A 15,388-nucleotide genomic window follows, 5' to 3' on the forward strand; every position below is an offset into this window, starting at 1 on the left:
CCTCCCCAGCTCCTGGGAAGAGTGTCTGGTGCCCAGTAGGCTTTCTGTAATTTTTTGTTGCATAAAAGAAAAGACTAAATGAACACTGCCTAGGAATTGAGAGCCTGCAAGGTGACTTCAGCCTGACTCCCTGGAGTCAGGGGACTGAGAAGAAAGACCAGCACCACTGGCTGAGTGATCACGTGCTGGGCATGTGCTAGATGCTTCATGCACAACCTCCAGTTTTCACATTTTACTGTATGGGCAAAATCACCCGCCCAAGGTCACACAGCCCCTGGATTAGAACCCAGAGCTGCAGGGCACAAAGCTTGGACCCTCCCCCAACTCTTAATTCACGTTAGCTTCTGGGGGCTCCCACACCAAGCTTCTTCTGGCTAAGGATGCTCAGCATGGAATGGACTGGGATGGGTGGACACCACCAGAGGTGGCCGAGGCTGGCTTCACAGGTAGCATTAAAAAACAGAGAGAGAAGGAAGAGATAGCGGCAGCTTCAGGTCAGCTCACTGGCAGCTAATCTGCTCAACGACCACAACAAATGACCGACTTGCTGAAAACCATCAAATAAATATCTTAAACCAGCCCAAGGATTGTTAGAGGCGGTCACTTCATCACCTGAGGCGGACAGATGGGATTGACAATGACAACAATGATAAAGGCTGACCCCAGGTACGCGTTACATGCCGGGCACTGTTCAAAGCACCTCCAGTGTATTAGTTCAATTAGGACTTGCAAGGGTGAAGATGTAGGGGCAAAACTAAAACTCCCAAGAGACCGCCACTACTTTAGGAAACTGGTCATTGGGTCCAGTGGTCTGTCTCCATCTCTAACATCTACTGAATCTCTTTCAAATTAAGTGGAGGCCGTCTCTGGGCACCACTGTCCAACTCCAAGAAAGAAAGCCCCACAATGGGAGACGTCTAGGTTTTATCACTGCTTCTGGTTCGTCCAAGGCTCCAGCAACTTGCAAGTCTCCCTGGGTTTATCTATAGGGCCAAGATAAGTGGGTTTTGCTTGCTTCTCCCGCCTGTGTTCCTTTTGTTATAACAGATGTGTACTAAGACGTTTACTCCGGGGACTGGCGTGGTCCCAGTTTACCAGGGAAATGGGTATCGGAGCTGGCATGCGGGACACCTCCTTAATTAGGAAGGGGTCCCAGGGTGAGGGGGGGTTGGGTGGGGTAGGATGTTCAAAGACCATGAGACACCCTCCAGGGCACCGGCACCAACACAAGGGGACGGACTCAATCCAAGGAAGGGGGGGCAGTGTCGACTCACTTGGTGGCTCTTTCTGATATCCTCACTTCCAGCTTGTGGCCGTCCATGACGTGACCCTGAGAGATGAGACAACGCAGCCTGTCCCTCTGTCCTCTCAGAAGCACTCACCCGTAGCCCTGTCCTTCACCGGAGTGGGCTTCGGCTGAGTGAGGGGAGAGAGAACTTCGAGGGGGCATTGACTGTTCCCAGGAGACAAGCCCGCTGGAGTCAAGGACAGAGAAGGGCTTTTCCTGGAAGTGGTTCCCGCTGAGCCCGGGCAGCAGCTGGTGGTTACGGAGACCCAGCCCTCCAAGTCCTCTGGAGCCACGAGTGGGCCTTGACCTTTAAGCCATTCAAGGGGCACAGGATTTTCCATTGTTTATAAGCATTTTCAGGCAAAGTAAGCCCCTGTGGTCTGGCTTGCAGAGAGAGAGTTTGGTTTGGATTGTATGCTGTTAAAAAAAAAATTCTAAATCACAGCAGAGATGCATCTAAAGCTAGGCTCTTAACATGGGTCCCTTAAGGCAAAACTGGTGTATTAGCAAAATTACCCTTGAAAATCCTTTAAGTCTCCCATAAAATACAGCACACGTAGCTTCGTATAAACAGTTCTTTGCGGTAATATGCCCGTATGTAGCACACAGCGAAGCACAGAACATAACTCTAATGTGTGCAAGGTAGAATCTGACAGGCTCCTGAATTACACGGAAGAGAAAGACAGACCACTGGGCGTGCAGAGCTGAAATCCAGTTAAATGAGTACACGACATCTAATGACAAAGTTGGATTTCAACCTAAGTGTCCATCATCGGATGAATGGATAAAGAAGATGTGGCACATATATACAATGGAATATTACTCAGCCATAAAAAGAAATGAAATGGAGGTATTTGTAGTGAGGTGGATGGAGTTAGAGTCTGTCATACAGAGTGAAGTCAGTCAGAAAGAGAAAAACAAATACAGTATGCTAACACATATATACGGAATTTAAGGGAAAAAAAAAGGTCATGAAGAACCTAGTGGCAAGATGGGAATAAAGACACAGACCTACTAGAGAATGGACTTGAGGATATGGGGAGGGGGAGGGGTAAGATGTGACAGGGTGAGAGAGTGGCATGGACATATATACACTACCAAATGTAAAATAGATAGCTAGTGGGAAGCAGCCGCATAGCACAGGGAGATCAGCTCGGTGCTTTGTGAACACCTAGAGGGGGGAGATAGGGAGGGTGGGAGGGAGGAAGATGCAAGAGGGAAGAGATATGAGGATATATGTATACGTATAGCTGATTCACTTTGTTATAAAGCAGAAACTAACACACCATTGTAAAGCAATTATACTCCAATAAAGATGTTTAAAAAAAAAAAAAAGTTGGATTTCTATTGTCTCTTGAAAAAACGACAAACAAAACAAAAAACCAGAGAAGATCTGGTATGGCTGGGGCCCACCTGCCCATCAGGCAGTAACTGGCTGAGGCCAAGAAGTGGCTGCCCTGTTAGAAGGGGCACGGGTGCCCAGGTTCTGTTCTGGGTGATGCCGGCCCCGTCGCTAGCTTACACAGCTAGCCTGGCCCCGTGGGCATGTGAGGTGGAGAGCAGAGAGCCTTTCCAAGTGCGAGCAGAGTCCCCAGAGGCCATCCCTCCCCATCACCCCACCCAAGCCCAATTCAGCCCTCCCTGGAGTTGCTTTGGGCCAAAGGGAGGGTCATCAAAATTCTACAGAAATGGTCATATCAGCTAAGTGCCCAGTTACATTTCCTATAACCCCCAAGGTCTTTCGCTTGACTAGCAAGCTCTACTGGGACAGACTGCATCACCTGGAGGGTCCCTATAAACCCAGGCTCCACAGGGAGGTGGGCCGGTATGGGTGCCCTTTTCACCTGGTATCCAGCCCAGCTGTGCAGGCCCAAGCCCACGTCTCGGAGAGAATGGGAGCTGGGAGGGCGTGCAGCTTGCTACGCACTCGCTTGTAAACTTGGCCCTGGTCAACTCCACCTAATGCTGCCGCTGCCTGGATGGCCTATACAGACACGTGACATTCTGAATAGGGTTTAAAAAGGATCCTGGACCCCCTGGAGCAAGCGGGCCTCCAGAAAGAAAGAGGCTCGTGAGAAAGCACTGTTCCTCGTCCCCTTCCTGCCACCGAAGGGCCTGGGGACGTGGGGTGTCAGGGAAGGTGCTGAGGACATGTGTTAAGCTGAGGCCTGGCCCACTCTGGGGCTCTGTTCTGCTCCCTGTAACCCCAGCTCCCTTCCTGCCATCCAGGGCCCGGATCTGTCCCTGCACTTTGACCTAGCAGGAGGGCATCGCTCCTTTCTCAGTAGGACATGAGTCTGTGTCCCAAACACCTCTGCGTTCAGCCCCCTTCTCCCCACTTTCACTGCGTCCACCCTGACCTGTGCCTGGAGGACTCAGCGGTCTCCCACCTGCCCTCCTATGATGCACCCTCCATACAGCAGCTGGAGAGACTGTTCTGCAGCAGAAATCAGATCCTTCCCCAAAGTGCTCCAAACCCTCTGATGGGATCGCACTGCCTCTATGTTGAATTCCACAGTCCATAAAAGGTCTGCAAGATCCAGCTCCACACACCTCCCACCCTGTACCCTGTCGCTGCCACACTGGCCTCTTTCTGCTCCTCAAACATAGTAAGCTCACTCCTGCCTCAGAGTCCCTGCCTCAGACCCTTTGCACGTGCTGCTCCGAGATCTCTGTGCAGCTGACTCCTTCTTGTCAATTAGGTGTCAGCTCAACTGTCACGTCCTCAGAGAGGGCCTCTCCTGACCACACGATCTAAAGTAGCCTTCCCCTCACCACAGTGCCTGCTTTATCTGCATCCGAGCACTTCTCAGGACCCGGTCTTGGCGTATTTCTTCAGAGGTCTGCTTCACCCATCTCCCTGAGGTCTGGCACAAACCGGGCTCTTGATCAAGGGTTGCAGACTGAAGGAATGCATTGCAGTGACTGTGGGGAGCTGAGGAAGGTTCAAGGCCGTGGGCCACAGTCCCCTAGGGAACTGGAGAAAGCAATGGGCCTGGGAAGATGCGGACTGATCTGCATTCCCACTCAATTTCAGAAGATTGACGGGATACCGCACTGCCTGCCTCGCGCCCCCGTGCACCTCGGCTGAGAATCCCCACTTACCTGGAGCTGTTTGAGAGCTTTCTGGGCCTGCTCCGGTTTCCTGTATTCCACGAATCCAAACCCCATGGACAGCAGCACTCCTGAAAGAGAGAGAGGTGGGAATCGTACTGGGGCGCCAGGCAGGGGGGAAAACAAAGAAGGTGCACCAGACCAAGTTCAAGGGCTCCAAGGGGCCCCTGGACGGCCCCTCGACATTCTCATTTCTTCATGCCCCTCTTTGTTCCCCAAAAGATCCCAGCTCCCGGCTTGCCATTTATTACCAGTCGTCTTGAAGAATCAGCCAATGAGGTTATATAGCCGCCACCTGAGGCCCAGCTGACTATTAATTAACAGATGATCGACGTGATAATTAACTTCATAATAGAATCCCGCCTTTGGGAGGGAGGGATGACCATCGCCATGACAAGCGGCAAAACCTCTACCCGGGCAGTCCCCTGCTTCCATACATAATGCATGAAACGAACACATGCATCAAGGTCAAGTGCGCCGAAGGCTTACTCTTTACAAAGTATTTCTGACCACCCAGTTACACCTGGTTCCTGGCTTTCAGACATACGGTTGGGAGAGGGAGGTTGTGACCACGTTATTAGAACTCCTCTGGTTCCCTATTGCTGGGTCGTGAGTAGCATGAGTTCAGATAGCCAGGGGTATCTCCAAAATTTATAGAGAACTTTGCTTCCCGAATGTAAATATGTATAACTGGGGGCACACAAGAATAAGGTCTCTAATTACACCTTGCTCTTCGACATGAAATGTGATGCATGCCTCCGCCCCCGCGGTTCATGCTGATTTACTAATTTTAGTCTCTATTTTTTTCACAGTTGAACTCAGAGGGTCGGCTCAAGGCTGATGGGCCCAAATGAGGCTCAGAGGTCACCACTGTTGACCCAGCAGTCCTCATATTTGTCTGTATTGTTTGTGAGGCTGTGCCCCTGCGTGTTTGCATTTCCACTCACAACCACGTGTTATAAAACGATGGCCCAAAGCAGGAAGAAATTCCACAAACAGCCCAGACACGGTTCTGCGGGCGACAGGAGGGAGGTTCAGACAGAACTGCTGGCTGGTGGGTAGCGCCACCCCGTGGTGACTTTCAGTATTTGTTTTCCAGTGGATACGTGAAAACTCTGTTCTGAGGGTCAAGGCTGGAGGGTCTGTGCCCGTAGGATATTTAAAAAGCTCATTAAGATGGTGTTAAAGGCAACTAGAGAGAGTCCAGTTCATTGCAGATTCACTGACGCTGTGCAGATCCATTCTGCCCTTCTCCTGCCCTGGAACGCTGATGTCTATAGAGAACACAACTTGGGCTCGCCGGCCTTCTGGTTTCCTGTTTGGTTTACCCAAGCGGGTGGAGGAGGGAGAGTTGGGGCCCCGGTTCTTTCCACACACCCCATCGCCTTCCCGCTTTGGCGTGGTTCTGGCAGCGCCAGTGTCCAACCCACACCCTTGGCTCTGCTGGTGGCCCTTCTTCTATGGCTCTGGTCACACCACTCCCTCCCCACAGCCTCTGGGCTCCGCAGGGGAGGAGCGTTCTCCCACATGATCCACTGCCTCGACATTCCCCTGTGGGTCCCCTCAGCCCAGCCCACACCTGGGCACTTGGCCCCTTCACTACAAACATCTCCTTGACAACCCCAGCTGAGCGTGCTTTCTGGTTCCTACTGAGACCCTCGCTGATAACAGACACCGTCTAGATTCCCCCCAAGCTGTGATGGATGAGCCCCAGAGAGCAGGGCTCTCAAATACAGGCTCTTAAAAAAGACAGTGTAGCTTTCAAGAGCTGCTCATGACACTGAAAGATCAGGTAACTGTTCTAAAGCACGCTGAAGAGTGCTCCTGAGGGCCGAGAGGCAGGCTCCGCAGAGCGTCTGACTGCAGAGACGGGCACAGTGACACTACAACCTGCAGGGACAGCCCCGGATGGAGCTGGCGACCCCTCTGCCAGCCTGTCTCACCCCCCAGACTTCAGGGGTCACCTCTTTTCCTGAACTCCGTCCCCAGCACCCCCAAACTGAGCCTTCAGGTCGTTCACTCGGTGCTTAGCTGCCTTTCCTTGTAGCCCAAACTACATCTGCGGTTCCTGGTGAACAGGGATGTTATGGTTTGAACTGTGCCCAGCCCCCCAGTGTGCATTAAAGTCCTAACCCTCACATCTCAGAATGTGACCATATTTGGAGATAGATTCTTTACAGAGGTAATCAAGGTAAAAATGAGGTCCTGAGGTTAAGCGCTAATCCAATATGATCGGTGTCCTTATAAAAAAGAAAAGGGGTGGTGGTGGACTCTGAACGCAGGACAGGTGTACACAGGAGAATGCCACGTGAACATGAAGACAATCACAGGCCGAGGAGAGAGGCTGCAACAGATCCTTCCCTCACAAGCACTCAGAACGAACCACCCCTGCCCACACCTTGATCCTGGACTTCTGGCTTCCAGAACTGTGGGGTAATAAACTTCTGTGGTGGAAGCCACCTAGTTTGTGGTGCTTTATTATGGCACCCCTAGCAAACGAATACAAGGAACTCCCCAAATTCTATGGCACCCGTCTGCTTCAGACCCTCCAAGGCTCCTCTGGCAAAAAGCCCAGACTCCTCTGCCTGGCAGAAAGCCATTCTGTGATCTGGAATCAGCCTACCTTTCTAGGTGCATCTTCTGCCTCTTCAATATATTCCCGACCTGCTACTATGCCCTCTCCCGCCTCCTTCACCCACACCCCGCTCCCACCAGCTGACTGCTCTGCCTCCCTACCCTCCAAGTCTCGGTCTGACGTGGAGACCCCTGGCCTGGCTCCTGTCCAGCCAGGGCCCCCTCTACCAGACCCCTTGTTGCTCTGTGCTGTAACCACTAGCTCATTAGTCTCTTAGGACACAGCCACGGGCCGGCCCAAGTGGCATCCCTACAAATCCCACCAAATTGAAGGGATGGGGACCGCACAGCTGTGAGAAAGCAAGGAGCAATGGCCTATCACCTGCAGGAAGCCAGGGCTGGAGAAGAAACAGACGAGACGCCAAGGGACTCGTGGCAACGCCTGAGGCTGACGGGAGAGATGAGGGTGGGGTCTGCGTGGCCCAGGCACCCAGCAGCCAGTGAGGTGCGTGGTCACTGATGACTCAGCGGAGTGTTCCAGATGTTCTACATCTGGGTCATTTCCCTTGGCAGGGAAGAGGGAAACCCCATGACGGGTCTGTTCTTGCTCTTCCCTGGGAGATTTCCAGAGCACAGAGATGCTGGGATCAGGGAGAGGCTCTGCCACTGAACAGTGTCGACCCTGCCAGCCCTCTAATCGCACTGCTCTGAAACCACCCCTGACAGTCCAGGGTGGCAAAGGGTCTAGATTCAGAAGAATCTGACACGTATGGCTACTCCCACCGGAAACCAGGAGTCTCCAGGGACCCAGAAAGAAGGACCATTTTAGACGAGCCAAACGAGAGAGTGTGGGGCTGCCAATGCTTCAGAATGAAAGAAGACCCTCAGAATAAGCAAGGGAGAGGTTGTTCTCTCTTACCCTTACCCCTACCCAGAGCGACACTGCTTCTTTCAGAATTGCTCCTTTCTGACTGAGATCTCCTGTGAAATACCTGCTTTGTTCTTCTTCTTGGAAATGGAGCACCTCTTCACCACACCCACTTTGGAAAACACCTGGAAGAGAATGTCGACATGTATTATCAGAAGTTCTGGGCTAATCCTGCAACCTGGTGTAGGCGTGTCTTGAAAGACAGAGGGGACCGGGCAACTGCAGGCATGGAGAGGGCAAGAGTAAGAGCAGAGCTAACCCCTGGACATGCTTCCGTGGCCGGGCCCTGGCCAGAGCCCTCCGCCTGCATGAACTCATCCAGCCCTTGCAGTGATTCTACCAGGTAGGTGTTACTACCCCCATTTTTCAGATGACAAAACTGAGGTTCCAAGGGGTTAGAGATGCACCCAGGGTCACAGAGCTGGGAAGCCCCGGAGCTGAGATTTGGATCCAGGCTCCAGAGCCCAGGTTCTAAACACCGTGCAGGTGGGGGTCCTGGTCAGACACTAGGCCCCCCAAATTTCCCCTAATATCATCTCGGGGGTCCCAAAAATATCTGGAGGCACTGGATCATGGCCTACTTTAAGTAGCTTGGACGGTCCCTTAGGGTTCCCCGTAAGGGCCGCTGGGCTGGATCCTGGCTCCCAGTGTCCAAGAAGGACCTGCGACACTGAACAGTCCAGGGAATCACCGAGGGTCACGCAGTGGGGAAGCTGGGCCTACATTTAGAAGCTTGGAGTCCACTGACCCAGTCCTGACCCTCTCACTGCCCCTGCACCTAATGCCAATTAATGTTTACAACTTTCAAAAATCACATTCTGCTCTATTTTTTCCTTTACTTTTTTTGTCTCTCTTGCTAGAATTTGAGAACTGACCAGCACGAATTCCTGTCCTTGTGGTTCACTGTGGTGTCTTCCACAGCACACACAGGGCCCAGGGAGAGGCAGGTGCCGGTCACCGTTCACCGACTGAGTGAACGGGAAGCAGAGGGGAGGGGGGATCCGGAGGCAGCTGACATTCACTGACTCTCTTATTCCGACTGTCAAACAGTTGAATTATCTCATTCATTCTAATCAGATCTTCCAAACAGCTCCACAGAAGATTCTATTAACACCCCCATTTTACAAATGGGGAAACTGAGGCACAGAAAGGCTAAAGGACCAGCCCAGGGTCACACTGTTAGCAAGGAATGAGGCTGGGACCCAAGTCCAGGCAGACTGACCCTTAAGCACAACTCTCCACTCAGGATGCTGTTAACAGGAGCCCTGTGAGCCGGACGCTGCTCGCCACAGTGCCTCGAACGGGCTGTGTGACCCTAGGTCAGTGAACTGACCTCTCTGAACCTCAGTCTCCACATCTGTAATATGAAGAACCTGGACTACATCATTTTGGCTGTACCTTCCAACTCCAGAGTTCTTTAATTCCAAGGATGCTCTTAGGCTGAAGCTTGGGCACATCTTCCAGAAAAAAAATGGTTCCTGTTGTCGACATCCCCATACCAGATGCAGGGGGGCCAGCACAGAAGAAATAAAAAACAAACCCTCCGCAAGCTGGTTTGACCTCTTCAAAGCTATCTAGCCTTTGGACACTACTAGTATGTGCCTGTTTGTAAAAGCAAACTCAAACCAGGCCAAAACGGATTCAGGAAGTAGCCCAGGAAAAGTCCAAGGGTGGGTTTCCCATTGCCCCAGAGGGCGAACCTCTGCCCTTAAAATGCTGCTGCTTTTGCCAGGCACCTCTGCTGCTGTGGTGGCTTTTCTAACTGGCAAGTGACAGTCACATCGGAGATTTAGCCAGAGGGTCCCAGCGTGCAGGCTCTGACCTCCTGCTTCACCTCGACACCCTGGGCTTTCCCGCCAATGCAGGCTGGCCTCCTTGCCACCCATCCACCGTCTTCCTGCCTCTGGGACTCAGTGGACCCCGTCTCCCCTCTTGAATCCAGCTCTAGGATTTCAGAGCTCAAAAGAATTTGCAGAAACCAATCAGTTCAATCCTTACGGCCTTCTTCCTTTCCAGAACCAGTTCATGGCTGTCAGGCTGCTAATCACCAATTCATGCATTAAAAAAAAAAAAAAAAAAAAAAAAGGCATCGAGCATTTATTCTGTGCCAAACCCAGTTTACAGAAATGGAGACTCTCCCCATGGACAGTTCTCAGTCCAGTGGGGGAGCTCGCAGACCCCAGTCCTTTGGCACTAGAATCCCCATTTCCAGATCTCCGATCTCCGGGTGAGATGTCTACTGGACAGCTCGGTGGAGGTGTCAATGGGGTGGCTCTTGGCTGTTAATCTACATGCTGCCACGAGTCACACGTCCAGGCAGGATAAACACAGGGACCACATCAGCAGACGGGGTCTCCCGCCCCGCCCGCTCCCTCCAGGCCGAGCAGTCACTCACTCCCTTCAGCGTCTCCTCGGTTGTGTCGAAGTGGAGATTTTTGATAAACAGAGTGCACCCGGGAAGGCTCTCCTCTTCCTCCTCCTCCTCCTCCTCCTCCTCTTCCTCCTCCATCTTTGCTGAAGTGTCGTGTGCTGTTCCCTCTGTCGGCTTTTCACCTTCTGGGGTCTCGGCGTCTGCATGGGCCACCCCCCAAACCAAAACAAATCTGTTAAATGATGCCTTATCTGCCTAAGCCCCGGGACCTAAAGCATAGAACCTGCCAGACCCAGGGGTTCTGTCTCTGAGTGGGCAGCGTCAGGAAGGGACAGCTTGTGCTGGGTTTTAGCAACTGTTGGGGGGTGGGCTGAAGGACGGGAGAGACCGCCGTGCTTCCTGCCTCTGTTTCAAAGAGAAAAGAGTATGAAGCACAGACCAAAACCCAGAGCCTTAACTTAGACTGACCCACATTATATAACCCATATAATTTGAACTTCAAAATAAATTACTGTGAGCTGCAAACGTAAGCGACATGTTCTTTTTCCTCAAAAACCAGCACTTAGCGAACTTTCAAAATAAAATGCAACTTAAAACTGCAAAAATTACAGAATGGGAGCAAAACTCAGAACGTTCTAAATACCCCTGGAACCTAAGGGATGTTACGTTCATTTAAAATCCCCAATATACATAACTTCAGGAAGCATACACGTAAGAGTACGTTTTCATCTACACAAAATATATTCGATTCAGAGTTACACATAACAGCGAAAAACTGAAAAAAAGACAAAAACCCACTATATTCATAAACAAGAGATCTGGAGAGTTATACTGCCACCAAAGGCTAGACTAATATGTAGTTAAAGATGATGTTTCCGAAGAATGTTTAAAGATGTGGAACGATGCTCATGACAGAAAAATTAAGAGAAAACTGAAGGTGCAAAACAACATACGACGTGACCCCAATCACGTTCTGTACCCAGAGCTTACGAGACACATATGCAACAAGAGAAAATCACGTGCTCCCGGTTATTTCTGGAGACTGTGATTACAAAGGGCTCTATCCTATCACTCCCAGCCCTGTGACACGCCTACTCTGAAGGAACAGCATTGCATGAGGAGGGAAGGGCAATCGTGAGGGTGGGAGTTAGCAGGGCGGGCGTGTGGCTGCAGCTCAGGATGGAGCCCTGGTGGAGAACGTGGATGTCACCCGAGGGTGCCGGAAGCCTCACAAGGTTGGAGGTGGCATCGTGACCTCCTGAGAAGTTCCGCTGCTGGAAAAATGTGTTCCGTCTGGGTCAACCTCCCCAGTTTTTCACATGATCGGGGCCTGGGGACAATCATCTTTTCCCCCACGTTCAAGCTCCGGAAGCTCCTCCCGTACCCCCCGGGGAAATCAAACCCCATCTCAGCCATTCTCCAAGATGCCCGCCCGCTCCCACCCTCATGGTTCTGAGCATGTGGCCCCGTCCCTCCCCTCAGGTCTGAGCCCTGCACGCGCCGACCTGGAGCGGACGGGGACGCTCCATTCTCTCGTGCCCACTTGATGCAAGTAGTTCAAGGCCAAGGGAGCTTCTGGGGCTTCGAACCCGTCCCCCACGCTCTCACGCCAAGCACGAGAGCCACCTCCATCGCCCCGGCCCTCTCTGATGCAAGCCTACTGCTGGCCTAACTGAACTTCAAAAGCTTTGTCATAAAACAACCCTTTCAAGCCCTACTGGAAAGAGCGACAGAGAGGATGTTGCCCGTTTCACATCAGCTGAACGGGCAGCCTTCGCCCTTCACACTCCCTCGGAGGTGAACCCAGAATCCAGACTCTCGCTCCAGGACAAAGTAGGAGAAATCTACATAAAGGCTCCTTCCCCCACCCAAGAAACTAACGCAATTTACCCAACAAGGGACTCCGTGGTGTGGCCATCTGTCCTCAAAACCCAACTTTCAAAGCAAAGCAGGGTAGAAAAAGTATTACTAATGATGGGGAGGCAAAGCTAAGCAGACAGGCCAAGACTCCAGGTTCTGAATGAGAACCTCAATGGAAAGGAAGACCAAGCCCCTCAGCTGCGAAGGGCACCCGCCCCACCGGCTCGCCTCACGTCTGGCGTCTCGGAGATGAAAGGAGAGAGGAAGGGATGCCAATCAGATGCCCCCCTGCGTGCGGGGACCGGGCTGGGCCTGCGAGGATGCTGTCTCACTGCCGACCACGGCAGCCGCGCCACAGTAAACCGGGGGTCCACGGCAGGTGCTGGAGTCCGCTGCCTCTGACCTCTAGACCTCAGGCATCTTCAGGTTGGGAGAGAGGTTCACGGGAGACTGCAAACATGTTTTTTGTAGAGAAAAGAATGGTGGGGATGACGCTGACCGGGAGGGCGCTGTGCCGCCTTAAGGGGCAGCCCGTTCGCGGCACCGGCCAAGTGCCGTCACGGGGGCACATCAACCCGAGTGTGGTCAGGTGTTCAGAGCTTTCACGAGAAGCTGAAAATCCAGCTTTTTATGGGAAAACCCACATTTTAAAACCCTTGGCAACTAACTCAGTGGCATGTGGCTTCTGTCCTAGGCAGTGGTCAACAGACTGATTTAAACCAGCTTATGGGCCTTTGTGCTCTGCTCCCCACTTCCAGCCTGGCAAAGCCCAACGACCCTTCCCTCTGCCTCTCCCAGGGGCCTGGAATCCAGCCAGTTCCCAGCGTGGCACCCCAGGGATGTGAAGCCTCACAAGGACGACAGCTCCAGGGAGCCCAGGGGCTGTGAGCAGGGCCAGAGTCCACTCCTCCCCGCCTCCCCGCCCCAGGAGCAAGGGCTGGTCTGCTTCAAAGCATTTCAAAGGTCACAGGCCCCTGCCCAGGAAGTGTGATGTTTGGGTTTCGTGACAGAGCTGAGACGAGCTTGCAGTCAGGGTTGGCACCCCAGGAAGAGACAGATCCCTTCCCCAGTGGGTGAGCTGCCCTCAGTCCCAGCCCAGGGGGAACAAGAGGAGACTGCGAGGACGGCCAGGACCTATCACCTACCCGGGTGTGCAGCTGGCCTGGCTCCTCCCACTTCTGTTAAGTCAGCCAACGCCCCTGACCCCCAACATCCAGGAGAACATCCAGCTTGAAATAAAAGACACGATTAAACGCAGCCTGGCTTTGCTCCAACAGCACAGAGACGTCCGTTGTTTCTCCAAACCTCTGTGTACCCAGCCACCGCCTCCCCCAGTCTGCGACTGCCCCTGGGAGGCTGGAAGAGCTAACAAGACAAGGGCATCCCAGTCTCGAGATCTGTTGAAAAAAGGGGGCCTGAAGAAAACGAGAAGGGGGCCCACAGACCGCAGTCAGGAGGCAGCGCAGAGCTGTGAAAGCGCACGGCCTTAGACATGAGAGGAGTCTGGGTCAGGGTCCCGGTGACGCCACTCACTAGCTGTGTGCCCTGGGTGACTGGCTTACACACGCTGCCTTAGCATCGTCACCTGGGAAATGGGGCTACACACACGCACACACACACACACACAGACACACACACACACACACAGAGAGACACACACACACAGACACACACACACACACAGACACACACACACACGCACGCACGCGCACACACACACAGACACAGACACACACACACACTCCCCTTTTCTCTGCTGGCTTCTTTGGAAATTCGAATGTCTGCTACTCCATCCGCACGCTGGGTCCCTGGTCCAGGGCACCGTTGCCTCTTGTCTGGATGACCGAGTGTTCTCCTCACTGGTCTCCCGTCGGCACCCGTCCCTGGCCTGCCAGCTTCTACCATTCTGTCTCCTCGCCTTCTCCATCCAGCTGCACCAGCCTCTATTCTGACCTCTGAGCCTGCCAAAACCCATCCCTGCCACAGGGCCTTTGCACTTGCCATCTGTCTCCTCTGCCTGTCCTGCTCATCCTGTTTTCCCAGGCCTGCTTCTTGTCAGGTCTCAGCTCAAACGTCCTCCCCTCTGAGCTCCTCCTGTGCAGTTGTTCCCAGCACAGGCCTGGCCACTTGCCATCAGAGGCCCCTGGGTACCCTTCCTTCAGAGCCCTTACCCCTTTCTGAAATCACCTATCGGTTCACTTCTCTGTGTCCCCCAACTGCAAGGGGAGCTCTCTGAGGATGGGGCCACATCTGACTCAGTAACCTCTGCATCCCCAGCACTGGGCCCAGAGCAGATACTCCAAAAATATTGGTGGATGATGATTTGCTACACAAATGGCACTTAGTGTGACCGACAGGAGCTGCGGGGTCACAGCTAAGAGCACCGACCTGGGAGCTGGTGGCTCTGGGCACAGCCCAGCTCTTTCCAGATGTGTGACTCTGCATAAGTCACTCAACCTCCCTATGCTTCCTTCTTTCCATTCCAAAAAGGAGAAAGACAATCACAAGGTCCACTTGCAAGACAATTATGAGAATTAGCGCACAGAAACCCAGTTAAAACAGTGTCTGGGCCAGGGGAAAACGTCAGGAATCCCTACCTCCACAGGCCCATTGCCGGAAGAGGCAGGCCGGCCGGCTGCAGGCTTTTGAGAAGAACCGCCAGCGCCACAGGTCTGAGTGCCGGGGACTGTGTCTCTGCCGGCCACATCCCTGGCAACAGCTTCTGCCCCGCTCAAGTGGCCAGGCCCTGCTATGACCCATGCCCATGTCCAGAGAGGTGTGGAAACGGCCAAGGGCCAAGGACGAAGCCAAAGCTCACTGTTAAAAGTGCTTTTGTGCCAGGCTTCCCTGGTGGCACAGTGGTTAAGAATCCGCCTGCCAATGCAGGGGACACAGGTTCGAGCCCTGGTCCGGGAAGATCCCACATGCTGCGGAGCAACTAAGCCCGTGCACCACAACTACTGAGCCTGTGCTCTAGAGCCTGCGAGCCACGACTACTGAGCCCGCGAGCCATGACTACTGAGCCCGCGAGCCACGACTACTGAGCCCACGTGCCACAACTACTGAAGGCTGCACGCCTAGAGCCCGTGCTCTGCAACAAGAGAAGCCACCGCAATGAGAAGCCCGTACACCGCCACAAAGAGTAGCCTCTGCTCGCCGCAACTAGAGAAAGCCCGCGCGCACCAACGAAGACCCAACGCAGCCAAAAATAAAATAAAGAAAATAAATAAATTAAAAAAAAGAAAGAAAAGCG

The 15,388-nt window shown here is 53.1% G+C and overlaps 1 protein-coding gene across 2 annotated transcripts in view; it reads right to left on the reverse strand.

Annotated features, from left to right (window-relative positions):
• RBM19 (RNA binding motif protein 19) overlaps window positions 1-15,388 on the reverse strand; it is a 124,379-nt gene that overhangs the window by 83,536 nt on the left and 25,455 nt on the right. For both annotated transcript variants that reach the window (XM_082416784.1, XM_082416785.1), the window contains exons 17-20: window positions 10,300-10,475; window positions 7,969-8,029; window positions 4,394-4,473; window positions 1,275-1,330 (exon numbers count right to left, since the gene is read on the reverse strand). In XM_082416784.1, coding sequence (XP_082272910.1) covers window positions 1,275-1,330; window positions 4,394-4,473; window positions 7,969-8,029; window positions 10,300-10,475 — 373 coding nt within the window. The remainder of the gene's footprint in view (window positions 1-1,274; window positions 1,331-4,393; window positions 4,474-7,968; window positions 8,030-10,299; window positions 10,476-15,388) is intronic.

This window comes from Balaenoptera physalus, assembly GCF_965194825.1.
Source record: "Balaenoptera physalus genome assembly, chromosome: 12".
NCBI lineage: Eukaryota > Metazoa > Chordata > Mammalia > Artiodactyla > Balaenopteridae > Balaenoptera > Balaenoptera physalus.